The sequence below is a fragment of the Pelodiscus sinensis genome, chromosome 3 (assembly GCF_052426305.1).
Source record: "Pelodiscus sinensis isolate ZL-2025 chromosome 3, ASM5242630v1, whole genome shotgun sequence".
In the NCBI taxonomy this organism is placed as follows: Eukaryota; Metazoa; Chordata; order Testudines; family Trionychidae; genus Pelodiscus; species Pelodiscus sinensis.
Window position 1 is genome coordinate 147,396,019 of NC_143054.1, and position 21,880 is coordinate 147,417,898.

The 21,880-nt window shown below is 47.5% G+C and overlaps 1 protein-coding gene across 8 annotated transcripts in view; it reads left to right on the top strand.

Moving 5' to 3' along the window:
• The first annotated feature begins 11,726 nt into the window (after positions 1-11,726).
• The window catches only part of HHAT (hedgehog acyltransferase), a 369,064-nt gene continuing 358,910 nt past the window's right edge, over positions 11,727-21,880 (top strand). For 2 of the 8 annotated variants that reach the window (XM_075925129.2, XM_075925126.2), the window contains exons 1-4: positions 11,731-12,312; positions 16,444-16,599; positions 19,441-19,549; positions 21,398-21,465. Coding sequence is in view for 3 of the 8 variants with exons in the window: in XM_014580487.4 (XP_014435973.2) it covers positions 16,494-16,599; positions 21,398-21,465 (174 nt within the window). In the remaining 5 variants the exon portion in view is untranslated. Of the gene's footprint in view, positions 12,313-16,443; positions 16,600-19,440; positions 19,550-21,397; positions 21,466-21,880 lie in introns of all 8 variants that reach the window. The other 6 variants (XM_075925127.2, XM_006136901.5, XM_075925130.2 and 3 more) reach the window with 4 other exon arrangements.

Here is a 21,880-nt window from a genome sequence, read left to right on the forward strand (position 1 = left end):
AATTGGGGAAGCTATCTTTGTAATGGGTAAGATAGCTGGAGTCTTTGTTAAGTCCCCTGTGGAGAGTGTCGAATTTTAGCATGAATGCCAGTTCAGAGGATTCCCTTTCAAGTGCAGATTTGAATGTCTTCTGAAGTAGGATGCAGGTTAACAGGCCATTAAGACTGTGTCCTTTCTGGTTGAAATGACAAGCAACTGTTTTTTCTTTGTGATCCTGTCTAATGTCTGTTTTGTGGGCATTGATTCTTTGGCGAAGTGTCTGAGACGTTTGTCCAATGTACATAGCAGACGGACACTTCCGGCACATGATAGCATAGATTATATTTCTGGAGGTGCAGGAATGTGTATTCTTGATCTTATAACTCACTTGGTTAGGTCCAATAATGGTATCAGCAGAATGAATATGTGGACAAAGCTGGCAACGGGATTTGTTGCAAGGGAAGGTACCAGGGTTGGTATTAGTGTGGTATGTCCTGTGGTTGTTGGTAAGAATCATCTTGAGGTTAAGTGGTTGTCTATAGGAGACTATGGGTCTGTCTCCCAGAGCTTCTTGGAGTTTAGTGTCCTGTTCCAGTATGTTTGTATATATGGTTGTGACTATTTTCTTCCACTATTTGATCTGAGGAAGTGGGTCTGGCCCACGAAAGCTCATCATCTAATAAACCATCTTGTTAGTCTTTAAAGTGCTACATTGTCCTGCATTTTGCTTCAACTACCCCAGACTAACACGGCTACATCTCTATCACTGTTCCAGTATAAGTGTCTTCCGCATTGCCCCATCACACAAACATACCCCCAGCTAGCTCAGAACACTTTTAGTCAGAATTGTGGCATTTCCACTGAGCATGAAATACTCAGTTGTGTCATCAGATGCAAGCGGATAGGCTTTAACTATGCTGTCAACCAGCCACATCAATTATGCTGACGGGTGATTCCATTATGAAGTCTATTCACACCACAATTAGTCCAGGTGGGACAAGGATTGGGCTTCCAGCCATCATACTCTAGACACTTTCCCTCCTAATTTACCAGTAGGCAGATCATTCTGAACACAAACTCATGGAAAGGGTTCTCTTGTTCTTGTCATTTTAAATTGCAAAAACTGTGTAGTGTGGCATATAACTAAATTCTTTGAGCACCATTTATGTTCAACATCTCATTTCAGTCAGCTTATAGGTAGTCTAACAAGCTCATGTATTAGCTTTGTGAATATGTTATTTTCCCATATAAAATAGGTTAAATAGGGAAAAGATCTTTTCCACATTGGAAGTCCAGACAGTAAAATCTTGCTGATGTCAGGGTTTGCTCAGCATTCTGATTCAATTAACTTGCTAGTGAGCTTTTAACTAGGGATGCTAAAATGTGTTTAATTAAGTAAACGTGTAACTGATGAAAATTTCAGCTGTTACACATTTACATGTGAGGGGGAGGGTGCACGCAGGGAGCAGCAGTAGCATAGGGGTGTGTGTGGCATGTGGCTGACATAACTGTAATATTCATGCATGGATTTTCCAGTCTTCCCCTCATAACAGGTAATATGTAATTTCTCTCTTTATAGCTCTTTTACTGCATGAACAATATTATGTGGAAATATTAGCTTTGCATGACACATCTTGTACTGTGTAGCCATCTACAGGGCTTTTTCTTTAACTGCAGCAATCCTATATTATTGTAATGTGAACACAAAACAGGAGGAAAACCATAGGATGGTAGTACAGGAAGGAACCTCAGGGTCCCTTCCAGTCCAGTCCCCTGCACCCATGGCAGGATTCAGTATTATCTGGACCATCTCTGACTATTGTTTGTCTAGCCTGATGTTAAAAATCTCTAATGATGGAGATTCCACAACCTCCCTGGACAATTTATTTCAATTCTTAAAAATTCTGACAGGAAGTTTTTCCTAATGCCCAACCTAAACTACCATTGCTTTCAGTTAAAACCCATTGTTTCTTATTCTATTCTCAGAGGTTAAGGAGTAATAATTTAGAAACTGTTACCATGTCCCCTCTCAGTCTTCTCTTCTCCAGATTAAGCAAACCCAGTTTTTTCGGTCTTCTCTCATAGGTTATGTTTTCTAGACTTTCACTTACTTTTGTTGCTCTTTTCTGAACTTTCTCCAATTTGTCTACATCTTTCCTGAAATGTGACACTAGACACATTACTCCCTTATTCCAGTTGAGGCCCAATCAGCATGGAGTAGAGCGGAAAAAATTCTTCTTCGGCATTGCTTACCACACTCCTGTCATCACATCCCAGAATAATGGTTGTGTTTGGTTTTTTTGGCAAGTGTACAAAAACACTGCCACCGTAGGGTGTGTCCACACTACAGTCATTTTGAAATAACTCACATTATTTTGAAATATCAAGGTGAGTACCCACACAGAACGTCTGTTATTTAGAAAGTATTTTGAAATAACAGTCTTCTTATTCCAAAATAGTAAACCCTCATTTCATGAGGAATAATACCTATTTCAAAATAGCTCTTTCGAAACAGGGTGAGTGTGAATGGCTCAGTTGTGCTTATTTTGAAATAACTGGCCCCCAGGGCTTCCCATAGCTGCCCTCGTGGCCATTCTGTCCATCCCCTTCAAAACTCTATAGCTTCCCTTCCCCTGCAGCCTTTAAAGGTGCAGGCAGGAAAAGTGCTTGTGGCACAAGCAGGCCCTGCTCACACCATGTCACACAGCAGCACTATGCCCAGCCTTTTCTGCTGCCATGGCAGACTCCAGCACTCCCACTGAGCCCCCAACAGGTGCAAGCATACCAGCAGCCAACTCTGAAGCTCTGGATAGGGGCAGAAAAGGAGGGCACCCTCGTAGACTGATGTGGAGATCCTGTATCTCATTGAGGTCTGGGGGGATCAATCAAACCTCCAGGAAATGCCAACATCCATGCCTGGATGGCTTCCAGCCTGGTCCAGAGGGGGCACAGCCACACCTTGGACCAAGACTGAATGAAGATCAAGGAGCTCCAGCAGGCCTACACCAAGGCTAAGGAAAGAAGTTCCTGATCAGGAATGGCACCCCAGACTTGCCGCTTCTATGCCCACTTGGATAGTATCCTGGGAGGGGGGCAGGTTGCCTCCCCTTCCCTAGTCATTGACTCTGGACATGCCCATTGTCAACCTCCAGGAGGGCAGGGCTGTGGAGGAGGAGAAGGAAGAGAAGGCCAGCACTGACACCATGCCCACTAGCCTGCAGGTAGTTATCATTCTGAGACAATACCTCCCTCTCAGTTATGTCTTCAGGCCTCAGATGACCCTGGGGAAGGCCTATTAGGTGAGTTCCATCACTTTCCTTATCTACACATGGGGGCAGGCAGTGGGCTACAAGTAGATGCACATTCCTTGCTCGGCCTTCTTGGCCTGGGGATCGCACAGCAGCTTGTGCATATGGATGCACAAGGGGCACCAGTTAGGAGCAGACAGGCCAATGAAGCTGCCACACAGGAACCAGTTGCTACTTCTCAGAAGGTTCTTGCACAGGCCTGCCTTACTCTGGGTAAATAGTGAGGTGGCAAAATTTGCAGATGATACTAAACTGCTCGGCTACGTCTACACTGGCCCCTTTTTCGGAAGGGGCATGCTAATTTTGAAAGTGGGAATAGGGAAATCCGCGGGGGATTTAAATATCCCCCGCGGATTTAAATAAACATGTCTGCCGCTTTTTTTCCGGCTTGGGGAAAAGCTGGAAAAAAAGCGTCTAGACTGGCCCGATCCTCCGGAATAAAGCCCTATTCCGGAGGATCTCTTATTCCTCGGCAGTCAAAAAAGCAAACTGAATGTTAGGAATCATTAAAAAAGGAACAGAGACTAAGACAGAGAATATCTTATTACCTCTATATAAAACCATGGTACACCCACATCTTGAATGCTGCGTACATATATGGATGCCTCATCTCAAAAAAGATATATGGACATTGGAAAGGGATCAGAGAAGGGCAACAAAATGATTAGGGGTTTGGAATGGGTCCCATATGAAGAGATTAAAAAAGACTGTGACTTTTCACCTTAAAAAAGAGGAAACTAAGGGGGGATATGATAACGGTCTTAAATTAATGATTGGTGTGGTAAAAGTGAATAAGGAAAAGTTATTTACTTGTTCCCATAATGTAATAATTAAGGATCACCAAAGGAAATTAATAGGCAACAGGTTTAAAACAAAAGGAAGTTTTTCTTCATGTAGTGCATAGTTAACCTCTGGAACTCCTTGCCAGAGGATGTGGTGAGGGCCAAGACTTTTAACAGGGTTCAAAAAAGAACTAGATAAATTCCTGGAGGTTAGGTCCATCAATGGCTATTAGCCAGGATGGGTAGGAATGGTGTCCTTAGTCTCTGTTTGTCCGGAAATGGATTACAGGAGAGGGATCATATAATGATTACCTGTTGTGTTTACTCCATCTGGGACATCTGGTATTGGCCACTGTTGGCAGACAGGACACCGGGCTAGATGGTCCTTTGGTCTGACCCAGTATCTCCATTCTTATTGTCTTATGTCCCCCCCCCCTTCCCTAGGAAACCCATTGCAGTGCTTCTCCATCCTCTTGGGACAATAGCAAAAGAGTTATACCTGCATGAGCACAGCCCTGAGGGTTGATCTCCTGATGCTGAACTGGTTCTTGATGGAGTGGTAGCTGCCCGGCATGGTGAACTTCCAAATAGAAATGGCAACCTGCTTCTGGAGGGGAATGGTGGGTTGCATCTGGATGACCCATTGCTGGAGAGCAGGGGCGAGCCACTCACAGAGTCCATGAAGGTGTCCTTCTGCATGCGGAAGTTCTGGAGCCATTGCTGATCATCCCACCCCTCCACGACGATCTGGTCCCACCAGTTGGTTGTGATCTCCTGTCACCAGAAGCAGTGGTGCACGCTGTGCAAGGGGCGTGGGAGGAACTGTGGTACATGAGAAGTGCCTGGGTCTGGGTTAGAAGTGTAGACAAAGCTTCATAGTTGGCTCATGATCCACTATGACAACCACATTCCTTGCTGCAGTATTCCTTCATAGGTGTTCAATTCCCATGTCTTGTTTGCAACTGATTGTTTCTTTTTCGGTGGAGTACTTTGCATATGTGCTGACTGAGTTTCATTCTATTCAGCCAATTTCTCCAGATAATTTTGAATTTTAATCCTATTAAAAGCACTTGGGACCCCTTCTAGCTTTGTATTGTCCATAGACTGTAGGCTTTGCTGACTCTTAGCGGCTATTAATCTCTTTACTATCTTGTGGAAATATTCTATAAATCTAACTCGGATGCAATTCTGGTGCTGTTACATGGACACTGTGGTTATTGACTACATTGTGAGCTGTTTTGAGGTATACACTTTTTAACCAAGAATTGTGCCAGAAACATGTGCATTTCTATAATTAATGTGATTGATTAAAATCACAAGGGGACTTAACTTCATGCAAGATGGTAAGTCGATAGTGACACCATCTTGCTAGCCTGAGCTCATTTGCTTAAACTTGAAGGCTACGTCTACACTGGCCCCTTTTCCGGAAGGGGCATGTAAATTTCAGCAGTCGTTGTAGGGAAATCCGCGGGGGATTTAAATATCCCCCGCGGCATTTAAATAAAAATGTCCGCCGCTTTTTTCCGGCTTTTAAAAAAGCCGGAAAAGAGCGTCTAGACTGGCCCCGATCCTCCGGAAAAAGTGCCCTTTTCCGGAGGCTCTTATTCCTACTTTGAAGTAAGAATAAGAGCCTCCGGAAAAGGGCACTTTTTCCGGAGGATCGGGGCCAGTCTAGACGCTCTTTTCCGGCTTTTTTAAAAGCCGGAAAAAAGCGGCGGACATTTTTATTTAAATGCCGCGGGGGATATTTAAATCCCCCGCGGATTTCCCTACGACGACTAGTGAAATTTACATGCCCCTTCCGGAAAAGGGGCCAGTGTAGACGTAGCCGAAATGTTCACTTATGTGTGTATGTATGTGTTTTCCTCCTCATAGCTTTTAACAATGTGGAAAAGCTTCTGCAATAAAAGCTCTGAAAGTGGGCAGGGAAGGTGAACTCTAATCTCACCCATTAGGCCTATGTCTACACTGGCGGGTTATTGCGCAAGAACGGTTGTTCTTGGGCAAGAATCCGCAGACCGTCTACACTGCCCACCCGCTCTTGTGCAAGTAAATGTACAGTACGGCGTGATAAGAGACAGCTCCTTGAGCAAGAGCTACGCTGTTTTCTATCAGGTGTAAGCTCTCTTAAGCAGGCGCTCTTGCGCAAGAGGGCAGTGTGGATGTTCGGCAAACGCGTACATGCGCAAGAATTGGCCTTCAGTCAAAAACACAGGTGGCCTCTCCGACACTCCATACAGGCACTCACCACTCATTGGTTCCCCCTGGTTGGCCCCCCTTAAAGGCACAGGCACGCAGCGCAGCCATTTGCCAGGGGGAGCAATGGCAGCTGCCCAGCCTCAGCCAGGTCCCTCAGACCCAACCGAGGAGCCACCCCAGAGTACCCAGCAGGCCCACAGGGGCACCAAGCAGTGGGCTCCATGCTGGAGCACCGCTGAGGTGACTGCCCTCCTGGACCTCTAGGGAAAGGAGGAGGCCCTCTGGGACTCCAAGTCCAGGAGGAGGAATGCAGAGATCTTCACCCGGATGGCCCAGGTGCTGGCCGCACAGGGACACCCGGCCCAGACCCTGGAACAGGTCCGGGTCAAGGTGAAGGACCTGCGCCTCACCCATGTGCGTGCCAGGTGCCTGTCCCCATTACCACTGCCTGCAATGCATCTTGGGGGACAAAGGAGCCAGTCCCCCGCTGGCCCAGGTGGACACAGTGGTGGCCACCCTAGTGGTCCGACCCAGGGAACTAGAGGAGGAGGAAGAGGAGAAGGGAAACCGGTCCACGGACAAGGAGGAGGAGGAGGAAGTGGCAGAGAACAGCAGCCAGACCCCACCATCCCAGCCCAGCAGCAGTCAGGACGTGTCCCGGGCATCCACAGAAGCTGGCAAGGGATTGTCTGGGGACTGCAGTGGCTACCATTCACAAGTGTGCTGGAGACGGGGGAGGGGGGCAGGGAGACGGGCCACAGGGTTGGGGAGAGGTAGCGGCACATGGCACAGCCTGGCCATATGCTGTGCAGAGGCATGCAGCACATGCAACCTCGTGCAGCTAGGGTTGCCAGGTGTCCAGTTTTGAACCAGACAGTCCAGTCTTTGAGCTTTCTGTTCGGGAAACAAAAGGAGAGGATATAAATGAGGAAATATAAATGTCCAGTGTTTTCTAACTAAGATGTAATGTAGATGGTCATGTAATGTTAAGTGTGTCCAGTATTTTTGTTGAAACCATCCGGCAACCCTACGTGCAGCCAGACCAAGTGGCACAGAGAAGCGGCAGCTACCCCAGCACACGCCTGGGACCCCAGGGATTCTGCTTGACCAGACTGGGGTGGGGGCGAGTCTGGCCAGGAGTAGGCCAGACCCAAGGTTGCAGGACTGACCCCACACAGCCTAAAGGGTGCTGCACATAGCACACATCCATGGCCACCTCTGGGACACTTTAGCTTCCCCTGGGGAAGGCACAACAGGCCCTCCAAGCACATGCGGCCCCCCTTGGGGCTTCTGGGCCACCTTGGGACCTCCCACCCCCGCTGCCCCAGGGGAATTCCCCCTTGCCAGCCACACCTGTCCCCGGGCATTGTGACGTGCTGGGAGGAGGGCACGGAGTGCCGGAACACCATGAGAGCTCACTGACCATGTTGCTCTCCTCTGCTTCTCCTGCAGTGGGACCCCCTGCCAGCGAGGGATCTTCCAGACCCCTCCCGCTAGCCCCCTCCAGGGCCCATCGCAGCGCCCCCGGGACCGCCACCACCTGCTCCGCCACCATGTCTGCACGATTGAGCACATGGAGCGTGCTCTTTCTAAGATCTGCACAGATGCAGAGTGGCGGGACCAGGTGTGGGACCAGTACCTGGAGTGCTGCAACCATGTGTACAGTATCCTGAGCACAACTTCAGACTGAATGGGCCCTGTGTAGCAGCCCAGTGCTGCCAAGCCCCCCTCTTCCACCTCCAGCTCTCCCCCCGCTTCTCCTCCTGCCTTGCCCATGCCCCTCCTGAGGTCCCCCACCCTCGGCACCTCCTGGTGCAGCCTGCCCTGACCCGGCATGAGGGGCAGAGGCGCCCCCACATCTGTGCGGGTGGGAGAGGCCTCCCTTCACACCCATGAGGCCCTCCCAGTTCAGGGCCCCCTCCTGCCCCGTCCTCCCAGTTCAGGGCCCCCTCCTTTCCCCTCCCCACAGTGCACCCCTTTTCCTTCTTCCCCCTCCCCACAGTGCACCCCCTTCCTTGTGTGAATAAAAGCAAGTGCATATAAAGCAAGTGCATTTTATTTATTGGGAGGTGAGGGAAGGGTGGTGGGAAGGGGTGGTGATGGGAGCGGGAAGTGGGGGCATGGGGACATCGCTGTGGTCAGAGGTGTAGGGGCGACCTATTGTGGAGCCTGGTCCAGCATTACCCGGAGGGCTTCCCAGACCCGCACCGCGTGGTAGTTGGTCTGCCGGGTGACGGCCATTTGCGGCTGCTGGTAGGCCTGGCCCTCACCTGCCATCCACCCTGGGAGGAAGGCCTCCCCCTTCCCCTCAATAATATTATGCAGCACGCAGCATACCGACATGACCTCTGGGATGTGCTGCACCCCCACGTCCAGGTGGGTAAGGAGGAACCTGAACCGTGCCTTCAGACGCCCAAAGGCACACTCCATGGGATTGCAGGCCCGGTCCAGGTGAGCGTTGAAGGTGGCCTGCTGTGGTCCAGTCAGCCGGTGTATGGCTGCATCAGCCAGGCCATTGGGGGTAGGCTGCATCCCCCAAGATGCAGACCAGCATCCTGACATCCCCAATGGTGAATTCCCACTGGGGGAAGTAGGTGCCCACCTCCAGCCTGAGGCACAGGCCTGAGTGCCTGAAGATGTGAGCGTTGTGGGCCCGGCTGGACCACCTCACATAAATGTCCTGGAACCGGCCCTGGTGGTCCACTAGCACCACTGAGCAGTAGCCCTTCCGGTTTATGAACCAGGCCGCTTGGTGCTCTAGTGCCTGGATGGGGATATGGGTCCCGTCTACGGCTCCCCCACAGTTCGGGAACCCAAGGCTGGCGAAGACGGCAATGGTGGTGTCCACATCATGGGGGTGGATCACCTTCTGGAGCAGCACGTCATTGATGGTGTGGACGACCTGCAGAGGGGCACATGGGAGCACAGGGGATGCATGGAATGAGACACAGTGCGTACATGGGCCCCTGGGGTATGTTCACCCTCCCTTTTGATGGCCCCTCCCCCCATGCAGGCCAGGCCCTCTACCCCCCTGGGATTTCTCCCCCCCCCCAGCGGGGCTGTGTGCAGGAGGGACAGCATGATCACCTGGGTGCAGGGCTTCCCCCTGCCCCTTCAGCCTCCCCCCGCCCAGTCTGGCCCCTTTCCTCCCCCAGGATGAGCCCGTGGTCCACGGAGGGCCTTACCTGCCGGATGTCCGCACCAACGGTGGATCTGCCCACCCCGAACTGGTTCGCCATGGAGAAGTAGCTGTCCAGGATGGCCAGTTTCCACAGGGCAATTGCAACCCTCTTCTCCATGGGGATAGCGGGGCACAGGCGGGTGTCCTGCCTCCGAAGCGCAGGGGTGAGCCAGGTGCAGAGCTCATGGAATTTTCCCCTGTGCATCTGGAAGTTCTGTGCCCATTGCTGGTCACCCCATTGTCCCAGCACCAGGTGCTCCCACCAGTCCCCACTGGTGTCATAGCTCCAGAGGCGCCTGTCAGTGGTGGGGTGCGGGTGCCTGAGCCCAGATGCAGCTGTGGTGAGGTCCTGCACATGATGCCCAGTCTCCAGCTCCTGCTGGAGCAATGTGGCTCCCTGGTGGAGGAGCTCCACAGCCTCTATAACGGCTGAAACAAAAAAACAGGACAACAAGATGGTTTATTAGGTGATCAAAAAGTGATCTGAAGAAGTGGGTCTGGCCCACGAAAGCTCATCACCTAATAAACCATCTTGTTAGTCTTTAAAGTGCTACGTAGTCCTGTTTTTTGTTTCAGCTAGACCAGACTAACACTGCTACATTTCTATTTCTATAATGGCCATGAGGGGACGTTGCTGGCTGGAGTCCTCCTCCAGCTCCATGGCTGTGAAGGTGTCAGCGAGGGGGCCAGGAACAGAGGTGACAGGTGCTGTTGTGGCTCTCGCTCCCTCGAAAGGGGTGCCTGAGCTTGCAGCCACAGGGAAACAGCCATCCAGGAGTCCTTTTAAGCATGTTTCCCAGTGGGGGTCTGGCGCAGGCCCACAGACGCTGCTGGTGACCTCTGGACATGGCCGAATTTCTTCTGGAGACACGTTCTTGCGCAAGGGCTTCCCACCAGTGCAGCTTCCCACAAGGGCTTCCCGCCAGTATATTCTTGCGCAATAACCCGCCAGTGTAGGACATAGCCTAGTAGTTTAGCAGTAAAGAACCCTCTGTCCAGGTGTGGTAGAAATTTTTGTCAGCACATCTAGAACCTGCACCCTTTCCCCACCCAAACTCCCTCTTCCCTGCCTGCCTAAGACTGTGGGAGGGAGATTAGATGGGGGAGAGTTGTGGGCTACAGGAGGGAATTTGGGTTCTGAATGCAGGCTCTGGGTTGGGGCAGAGGATTAGGATACAGGAGGGGGTGCAGAATCTGGGAGGGAGTTTAGGGTGGAGGTGCATATGAGGAAGTTGGGGGTGGGATGGGTACAGTGGGAGGGTGCAGCTCTTACCTGTGGCACCCCCTTCTGGCCATTGCTTAGGGAGAGGGTAGCACATGAAGACATTTCCCCCCCAGGCTGCTCTAGTTCCATTATGCTGCTGCTGGTGGTGGCAGGGTCTCCTGGCTCATTTTAAATCACCCAAGGGTGGCAGGCAGGCTGGAGAATGTATTAGGGGAGAGAGGTAGGAAAGTGCTAGGGCAGCAGGACAGCCTGGGGAAGAAACCTGGCTCTGAACTTTACTGGAGCTGGGCCCCAGGCCAGGAATATTCTTGGTACCTGGGCACACTGTAGAACTCGCTGCCCATGCCTCTGTTGAGAATGATCTTGCTCCAATTTCAGCATGGTCTGAGCATAGCTGCCTGGCTGGGTTTTGGCCTTGGTACCAGCCCACTGAGGGCTTTAAAGATGAAGAGTTGGAAATGAACAGAAAGCCAGCCAAAGGAGTTGGGCAAAGGATGCATGCTGCATTTTTGCTGCTGGAAAGATGCAGTGTGTTTACACAGGTGGGGGAGGGGGAGGGGCTTGGTTTAGTACCCTAGTACTATGCAGGCAAAACTACTGGCTTCAGAGGAGCTAGGAATTCACCCTTTAGTCAAAGGCAGAGAAAATGATGCTAGTCAGGCCCCGCTACTATCAGCTCCGTTTATTGCAAATCTTGCGATATTTGCGCTTTTCCCAAATACTCAGCTGCAGGCCCATGTGACTCATAGCCCACTTGGCTCTTTTATGGAAACGATCTCCATAGACCTCATGGCCGCGAGAAAAAGCTTGACAATGAGCCCCCCCCCCCCCCCCCCGCAAGCTGACTGTGGGGAGAAAGCACCCGCCCTTGGTTGTCAGGACAGCCAGCGGCCTTGCTTTGTTGCTGACGGGGGACTGGCCATGGCGCCCCACTGCACCCTGGCCTGCGAGCCAAGGCCCCGGCGCTTCTGCTGGCGCCGCCCGGAGGAAAGACGCTCGGCCAAGGGGGAGCAGGAGCGGCCCGAGGCTGCGTCTCTCCCGGCAAAGTCACAGGCCCAGGCGGACCCGACAAGCCGAGCCCCCGGCCGGGGCGGGCTTGGGAGGAGGCGAGGCTGTCTCTAGCGCTCAGGGCGGGGGCTCGGGCTTGGCTCCGCCCGGCCGCTGTGCGTGGGGCCGCGCGGGTGTTTCCCAGCAGCGCGCACGTTGCGGGTGAGCCTGCGGGCGGGCGGCTCTCAGACCCCTGCGGCGGGGCCGCGTTTGACTCAGGCTGCGCCGTTGTCTCCCGTGAGGGGTTTGAGCACGGACTGCGTCCCTCTGTGTGTGAGAGAGAGAGAGACTGCACCCCGCTCTCAAACTCCGTGTGTGTAAATACGCCGCTTTCCTGTTAATCACGAGAGGGAGGCGCGGGAGTCTTCCACGCGATTTGCTCGCCGGAGGCGGATGAACTGGGCTGCAGTGCCCCCGCAAGTGCACGAACGGGCGGCGGTGTCCTGTGGAGGGAGATTCTCAGGAAATACGTTTTGTGGAAAAGCTTGAGACATTAAACTCTTATTCCCTTCTCTGGTGGAGTTCATCTTCCTTTCTGACTGCTGCTAAACTCAGCGTGCCTGGGATAATGCTTATCCCTGGTTCAGACAGGTACTTGTAACTGTGGTATTTGTGTTGATTTTGTTTTTTACACCATACTCCTCGCCAGGATAAGTTGACTTTTTAGTTCTATATTTTTGGCTTTGGAACATACACCAAGATCTAGAGGTCATGGAAGTGAATAGGGTCATTCTATAGATTTCAGTCGGATTTGGATTGGACCCTGTATAAAGGCTGGCTTCTGCAAAAGGCTCTAGTTATTTTGCCAGGAGTCTTGCTGAATTTAAAGCAGTCAGTTTATTGGTTGACCATTCAAGGTGCTATATGTTGAGTTGAACAAATAATTTACAAAATAAAATAGTAATGAATTTTCCCTTCCTGCCAAATTGGTTTTTGAACAAACTGAAAATTTCTCAGATTTATTCATTTTTCAATATTATTTGAGGAAATTCTGCAGTGAATCGTACTTGGCCTTCAGATTATTTACCAAACGTTTGTGAAGTCTTAACAATTTACATTAAACTAGATGGGTTTATGAAGGGGATGGTTTGATGAGATAACATGATCTTGGTAACTAATTGACCATTCATTATCACTGGGAAATAAGTCAATGAAGGGATGATAGGAGTTACTATAGAGACCTTTCTGGGTGTCTGGCTGATGAGTCTTGCCCACATGCTCAGGGTTTAGCTGATCGCCATATTTGGGGTCGGGAAGGAATTTTCCTCCAGGGTTGATTGGCAGAGGTCCTGGAGGTTTTTCGCCTTCCTCTGTAGCATGGGGTACAGATCACAGCTGGAGGATTCTCTGCATCTTGGGGTCTTCAAAGTATTTGAGGGCTTCAATATCTGAGATATAGGTGAGGGGATTATTCTAGGAGGGGTGGGTGAGATTCTGTGGCCTGCACTGTGCAGGGGGTCAGACTAGGTTATCATAATGGTCCCTTCTGATCTTAAAGTCTGTGAGTCTACATCTTGCCTGTCAGCCCTTGTTTGTGTCCAGATTTTATTTTAAAACACAACAGCTTTTAAAGTTGCAACAAAGTGTTACAAAGTTAAGGTCCCAGTCCTGCAAAAGCTTTATGCAAGGGCATTATTTTAAAGCACTCTGAATTAAGGATATTAAAATGCGGTTAATTGACTAGCCAGCTAGTCAATGGAATTTCCATCGACTAGTCGATAGGCATTTCTGTATTGCTCCTGTGAAATGTTCCGGGGAAGTGGGTGGCTTCCCCTTTGAAACTGCTGCCTCTGTGCCTTTCAAAGGCGCACAGGAGCTCGGGGTCAGCTGGGGAATCTCCAGGTGATCCTGGGTTCCAGGGAAATGCTGCGGGGACCCTGGGATCAGCTGGGGAGTCCCAGCTGACACCCGGCCTCCAAGGCTGCCCCTTTGAAAGGCACAGACGCTGCATTTTAAAGGGGCACCTGCCACACAGCTGATCAGCGCATCAGCTGTGCAGCGGCTGCAACTTTGAAATACTGCCTTGGGGTGTCATTGAGGCAGCAAAGGGGGGAGGGGGATATCGACTAGTGAAAAGGCTATCTGATAAACAAATGATTATTGGATAGTTGGCTAATCGTTTACATCCCTACTCTAAATAGCCCTAGTGGGGGTGGTTCACTATGTAAAGGTAAGCATGTGGGCAGAGGTACCTCACCATACAAAGACCTATGGACTTCTGTGGGACTTTGTATGGTTTTAGGAGTCTGTTCTTGTGGGTTAGATTTCAGAATTGGAGTATTTATTTAGATTTATAAAACGTTATCTATTTCACTTAATAAATAGTCCAAGTTTACAATCAACGGACTTTATCTGCTGTTTCTGTTTGTTTTTAAATAACTTTATTACAGTTCTCAACACCTGGGAAATCAGAAAACAGAACCGCTACAATAATGCACATGCTATTTTAAATGTACTAATTTATAGACCGTACTTTAGCCTGAATTGTATTAATAATTGTATGATGGTGCATCAGAGAAACCCCACTGTTAAACAGTTAGACCCTAATCCTGAAATGAGATCTGTCTTGTATGCAGGAGTTTGGATGTCTAACTTGAGTTTATTGCAAGCTCAAGGCTTTGGGATCAAATCATGCAGTTCTTTTCCAGGCAGATATCCACTAATTTAAATGAGGCTTTGGGGGAAGGGTGGCTTTTGAGTGAAGACTGGAAGATCAGGTCCCTCAGCGCTAAAGGAAGGAGAGACACTTATGATGACAACTATCTGGGTACCCCCGCTACTCTTTTTAAAATTATATTTTGGGGGAGTAGGAGAAGAACTTTATGGCTTGGTCCTGCATGATTTACCAGACAAAATTTCTGTTTAAATTAATTTGGGTTTACTATGTATGAATAGGGTAGGATTGGGCCCTCAGTGGTTTAACAATTTGTTTTCAAAAAGTCAATAGCTCACCATAGGCAGTCCCCGGGTTATGTACAAGATAGGGACTGTAGGTTTGTTCTTAAGTTGAATCTGTATGTAAGTCGGAACTGGCGTCCAGATTCAGCCGCTGCTGAAACTGACCAGCAGCTGACTACAGGAAGCCCGAGGCAGAGTTGCTCTGTCCCAGGCTTCCTGGAATCAGCCGCTGATCAGTTTCAACAGGCTGAATCTGGACGCCAGTTCCGACTTACATACAGATTCAACTTAAGAACCCCAGACGTCCCTAAGTCAGCTGCTGCTGAAACTGATCAGCAGCTGATTCCAGGAAGCCCGGGGCAGAGCAACTCTGCCTCGGGCTTCCTGTAGTCAGCGCTGGTCAGTTTCAGCAGCGGCTGACTTGGGGATGCCTGGGGCAGAGCAGCTGGGGTGCTGCCGGGTTGGTCCAGAAACTGACCAGCAGTGGCTGAATCAGGACGCCTGGGGCAGAGCAGCTGGGGTGCTGCTGGGTTGGTCCAGTAGCGCCCAGAGTGGCGCTGCGGGACCAACCGGCAGCGCCCCAGCCGCTCCACCACAGGCGTCCGGAGAAAAGCTGCGCGCCCCCCCCCCCCCCCCCCAGCAGACCAGGGAGACGTGGGCGGCGGACCGAGACGCACCGTGGTCCTGCCGCCCGGGTCCTCCGCGGCTGTCCCACTGCCGGCGTCCTCAGAGGCTTTGCTCCCCGTCTCCCTGGTCTGCTGGTCTCCAGGAGACCAGGGAGACGCGGAGCAAACCCCGTTCGTAACTGCGGATCCGACATAAGTCGGATCCGCGTAACTCGGGGACTGCCTGTATTTAGAGAGAGACTTTGCTGACCCCCATTTTCCTTCCACCCTCATGTTATATTTGTGTACTCAGCCCAGTGATATTTGGAAAATGTTAGTCATTGCCATTGATACATTCAAGCCACAAGTGTGCAACACAACACAGCCTGCCAGGTGGATTTCCTACATACTGTTTCAGCAAAGATTTACTAAACAGCATAATTACACGAGGAGTGTGAACCACAAACAGGGCATTGATTTCAGCAGTTTGATCTGTTGGGATTTGCACTGGGAGAACTTGTCCTAATATTGAGCTAAAATGAGTCTTCAAATAATTATTTGTAGCCATCTGACTGAGGTTCTCTTACAGGGTCCCACTAACATCAATGAGAATATTGCCATTGATTTCAGTGAGCTTTGGATCAGGCTCTCAGTGCTGCAATATCTAAAGCAGTTCTCATATGGTAGCCTGTGGATAGCCATAGAACTGCAATGTACTTGTTAGTGTCTACAGAATTAAATTAAAGGAGGGTGGTGAAGTACTGGAATAGGCTCCCTAGGGAGGTGGTGGAATCCCCTTCCCTACAGGGTTTTAAGTATCAGCTTGACAAAGCCCTAGCTGGGATGATTTAGTTGGGATTGGTCCTGCTTTTGGCAGGGGCTGGACTTGATGACCTCCTGAGGTCTCTTCCAGCCCTAGGATTCTATGATTCATGCAGTTGAGAGGGAGATGGAAAAAAGTTTGAACCACTGCTTTATTATAATGAGACTTTGTCATGTTAAGAAATATTTAAAAGCCAAAAAGTTGCTAAGTGTAGCAGTCTTATGTCAGAAAACAATAAGAAAATTATACCCACCCAAAAAGCAAAGGATTCATAATTATCTTATAAATACTTCAGTATATCAGACTAGATTTATGATAGTCCATCTTTTTCAACTGGTTGTTGCTGTTAAATGCACACCATACCGAACTATGTGTAATTTCTTACTGTTTTTTAAGGATCTAACAATAAGGACATCATCTAGGAGAACTAGAGACCAGAGAAACTTATGTTGCAAGTAGCGATGCTGCCACTATGGGAAATGTTTCTTTACTTGCTTCTTTCATTTGGCTTCCACTTTTATTCCTTCTATGAAGTATACAAAGTCTCCAGAGGTAAGTCAGTAAGGCTGCCATATTTATTCTTGTTGTTGTTTCTTGCCTTTGAGGTTCATGATAGACAGTTATTAGCTACGTTTTCGTATTTAATGCATTTCCAGGCAGGCTCCAAGAGTGTTTCCCTCTGAGACTCTTGAACTGAAGGTACTTATACCCTCTCTTACTACGAATTAACAGTATAAAATAAATAAGAGGTTGCAGGTTGCGCAAGCTTTTTCAGAGCTTGTGTTTAAGGGCATTTGGAGGACAGTTGGAAAGAAGTATCTTGACATTTGTGATTAAAAGCTATATTGCCTTGATTGATCAAACTATAAATGTTATGTATGAGAATAAATGTTTTTTAAAATAATTTTGTAATATATTTCACCTGAGAAATGAGGTCCTGATTTTCTGCATATTTACATAAGTGTTTCACTTCTAGTCTGAGTAGTCTTGTTTAAATCTACAGATGTGCTTAAAGCTTAGTACATGCACAAGTATTTGCAAGATCAGGTCCTATATTACAATTTTTGAGAGACAGGAGAGGTCTGGCCACAGGACTAGAATCCAGGAACTTTTGAGTTCTGCTTTCTGACACTTTATTTTTGTAGCTTTGAGCAAGTCACTCAGTGCTCAGTCTTGCAAACACTTATGCTCTTCAGAACTGATTGAAAGCCCGGAGAGGTCATTGGCACAATTCATGTGAGTAAATGCTCCCTAATGAGAGTTGCCCAGTCTAACTCAAGGTTGCAGAATTAGCAAGGGAAGGAGATTATATTTTTCTCTTGTAGTGTCTGACATTTAGCGTAATCGCTCAAATTAACAGTAGGGATGTAAAATCCCATTTCATTGGCTAAATGGTTAAACGCTGTGCTAAAACTGCATTTAACTATGTAAAAGAGTGAGCGGGAGTCTGGCTCACCCTGCCTGCTGGGGTCAGGCTAGAGCAGCCCCTGCTACCTGCTGGCAGCCCTGCACAGGGGGCACGGTGGGGCTGGAACAGCCTTCCACCTATGGGGAGGGGCTGCTCCTGGATGCCAGTTAACTGTTACCTGGTAAACATCACCCTTAACCAGTTAGCCTTTAACATCTGTAATAAAGAGAGTTCTTTTGTCAGTTTTCCATACTTGAGCAGCAAACCGTTCTGTGTCTGGGAAGAAGTACATACTTGACTGATAACTCATATAGATCTATGAGTTAGTCATAGCAAAAGGAATTACTGTAACAGCTTCTGTGCTGGCATTGAGAAGCATCAATCATTTAACATGGGCCACATACCACAAATATTGCTGTAAATAATAGTCTAAAATTTTTGTGTAGGACTTTTTAGTGATCCTTTTTCCCCCCTACTGCTGCAGAACTTTCTCTCTCTCAAAATGCCACAAGAGACTATTTCAGGAATGCTTCTGCTTTTTCTGCAGCTTCACTGTCCTCTCCCTCTTTATAGCTTTACTAACCATAGCCTGAAATTGTGCACAGGTATTATAAAATCAATGCCAGTGTCTTTCACACATGCCTATCTGGACCACAGTTTGGGAAAAGAATGTGCTTAAGCGCTTTACACACTGTAAGTTAAAGTAACTTTACACACTGTAAGATTAGTTCAACTGAAGTCAGTGGGACTAATCACAGTATGTGAAATTGACCATGTACTACATGCAGGTAAAGGCCCTTTGTGTGTAATTAGTTCTTCATTCGCTGTTCCTGCCAACTCGGCTACCTGTATTTCCTATTGTGATGGGGTATACAAACTACATTATGTGCTGCTCAAGGCCAGGGAACTAGTGGGGACTCAGTCAGCTTCACCATAATACTGAGAGATGAGGAAGTGGAGGGCATAGTATAGTTGGTGGCAGAGCTGCAAGGAGAGACCTCCAGTCCTTAGCTCTAGGAAAAGCTGGCTGATCAGATGACCTCAGATCTTCATACCCTTCCACCACTCTTTCATATTCGCCTATGAGGGCACAGTTAACCATAAACTGTCTTGAAGACCAGAACTTTACCACATCCAGAGGACAGTTTGTGGTCATTGACAACTCTGGAAGGATAGACTGTCCAGGGCTCAGCTGAAGGGCTGGACCTCATATGACTGCACTAGCAAGGAGGAATGTCTGGACACCATAGAGCAGAGGTCATGTGAGTTCATATGCCTAGACCAGGCTCTCCAAGTCCCAGAGCTGCAGCGAGGAGCCGAGACTGAGTGGTAGCTCATCGATTAATCATGTAGTCAATAATTTTTTTTGTCAGCTAAACAATTAGTGAATTACACACTGCATGAGTAAGGTGAAGTATGTGTGTAAGAGTATGCAGGATCTATTCCAGATAGTAAGTAGAAGCACTTAAAAAAAATTGATTCTTCATGATATTTTCTCTGAAAAGGATTACAAAGATCATTATTATTTTATTGAAGTTATATTTAAGTCCTGTGCTTTATTTTTCCCACTAGAGGGAGATCTCAAACAAGCCTAAAACACTGGAATTGAAGATCAGTATATACTTCATGTTTTATGCTTAGTCAGATAAACCAACCCTATATAATAACATAATTTCATCTGAGATTATAATTCCTAGCACCAAAATCTTTTGTATGGAAAGATTAGTGAACTAGCCAACACTTAATTCTTTGCAACTGTATTCAGAATATGCCCTATGGATGACTCTTCAGGTCCTGGGGTTAAAATAAAGCCATGCTGTTTTCTGTATAATTTGCTGATAGTATGTTGAGTTTTTTTTTGTTGTCTCTTTATGATAGTTGCCTCTTCAGGTAGTCTGGGACTTGCTTTGTGAATTGCTACAGTACCAATTAATTTTTACTTTCTGTTTAATTATTATTCTGATTTATTATTTGTATTCTGTTAGCACCCAGAGCCTCAATCAGGACGAGCCCCTGACTGAAACACACAGGAAAAGGAGATTCCTACTCTGAATAGCTCACAGTCTAATGCTCTTGCCCTGCAAGCTGTACTGTGTGAGTAGACCTGTGTGTGAACACAAAGCTTTATTGGTTAGAGGCTCTATAAAGGCACAAGAGTTCATGCTCTTGGAGCAGGATCAGATTATAAATTAAGATTAGATGCAGCAAACAGTAGGGGGAAGAAGGAGGGTAACATTGATAAAATCACACAATTCACACAGGCCAGCTGTGTGTACAGTTAGTGGCCAGGTATGGACAGTGTAACTTTGACCATAATTGCAGTTTTGCAGGAAGATAATCCATTCTGTTATGGTTCCTCTGAGTCTGAATATGATTTAATTAAAAGGTGAAATAGAAACCATTGAAGATCATAGGGAATCCACTTGAAGAAAATGATCTGAATGCTGTAGGTCTTGGCACTTCAGTAAATTGATTTAACAAATGGAAGCTGACGTGTTTCACTTGAGTGGCTAGAGTTCTAATCCTGCTTCTCTCCTTTAGGGCTGGTCCTGCTCTGGGCGGGGGGCTGGACTCAATGACCTCCTGAGGTTTCTTCCAGCCTTGTGATTCTATGATTTACTTGGTTTGCGGCTTTGAGGTTCTGTCACTGTTCTGTCTTCCCATTTGTAAACAAGGCATAAAACTGATTTGCTTACCTCACAGGCCTGCTGCAAGATCTGATTGTATCTGCAGCGTTTTGAATGAATAAAGTGCTATTTCCGTGTTAAGCATTATTAATGGAAGACTAGGTTTTGTGTACAAATATAGAACAGCACATTTCCATTGCTGCTTCTACAAACACTTGCTCCCATTTCAGTACAAACTAAAAATATCTTCATAGGTATTCTGTACTCAGTAGTACTGGATTACCAGAGTAAAGTCAGAGGCAGAAACTTTGTTCCCTTGAACTTTAGATATTGAAGTTTAATAGAAAATACGAGGTGTGAGTCATCAGGGATTTAGCCTTTCACTTCAAGGTTTTTCTCAACTAAGCACATTTAAACCCTTGAATTTCTGAGGCAGCTTATCCTCAGTTGGAATCTGAAGTGGACTTAGAGGACAATTAATTTGATTGGAATGCACTTGTGGGAATAGTTCAACTGTACCTGCTAAATATTTCATGGTCTGTGTGTACTTTTTATAGAATCTATGCCCTCACCTGTTTTGTTTAGGTTTTTAAATCTGAGGTGTCTTGTGGTATTAAGTGATCAGTTGCTGTGAATAGTTCATACCTTATAGTGTTTAGGGAGGGATATATATGTGTGATGACATTTAGTTTGTTTTATAAGGAAAAAAACCCTTCTCTTCTCTCATCTTTTACTGCACAGTGAGCGTAGTATCACACCAGTGCTTAGATTTTGGTCATGGAAGTAATTGGCTTTGTGTGCATGGAAACAGACCATGAGCCAATGTATTTGCCTGTTTTGTTTTTGTGAGAAATTTAGAAATAGGGTAAAATATGCATTAAGGATGAAATGCAGTGGAAGGCTTCCAACACAGCAGAACTGTGTGAGTGGAGGTTGAGTGTCTGTGTAGTCAGTACATGGAGATTCAGTGTGCTGAATGTATGGTGGAGTTGGGTCACTTTGCGTGATAGGCCTGCATGGATCAAATGCTGGGTTGAGATGACTATGCATACCTCAGCCAGAAAACTAGAATGTGCGAGGGTCAAAAAACTAGAGAGCACAGTAGTGACTATTTTGGTTATATGTAAAAATTGTGCCCTCCTTTCCCCTCTTGATTTTTTTCCCACATAAAGAACCTCTATTCCTGCTTACAGTATTCATGTGTTTTTGAGGTAGATATAAAGAATTTCATACTGTTTAAAACTAATGTGGCAGGCCTACTGATTCTTGTTTTTCTTGGTGAGCAGTTATTAATGCGGGGTATTATTCTCAACAGAATATGAAGAGGAACTTGAAAGAGAATTTGAATTGGAAAAAGATACTCTGTTTTGGGGACTTAAAAAGGTAAGGTCAGTGAATATTACTGATAATTTTTGTTTGTAAGATTAGTATAAACTCATATTTCTAGCAGTCCAGTGGAAGTCATCTTGAAGTGGATTGCAACCAACTTTTATGATAACCATATTAAACAATAATCTGTTCCTTGGTAGAACGCTTGGCACAGATTCCTATATTTTGAGAATTATTATGTGTGGTAAGCTATATTCTCTCTCCTCAGTTGAGTATTATAATTGATGTGTTTTAAAGAGTTACTCAGATTTTTATGGAGCCTATTATTTGCCTCCCTCCCTCTGCACATCCTCCAATGTGACAGGAAAGTTCTTTCCCTTTAACTTTTGCTGCAGGGCTCACTGTGGGAGGGAAGGAATTCTGGCCCAATGTTTTCAATCAAATAAATAAATTAAAAGCAATCCATTAG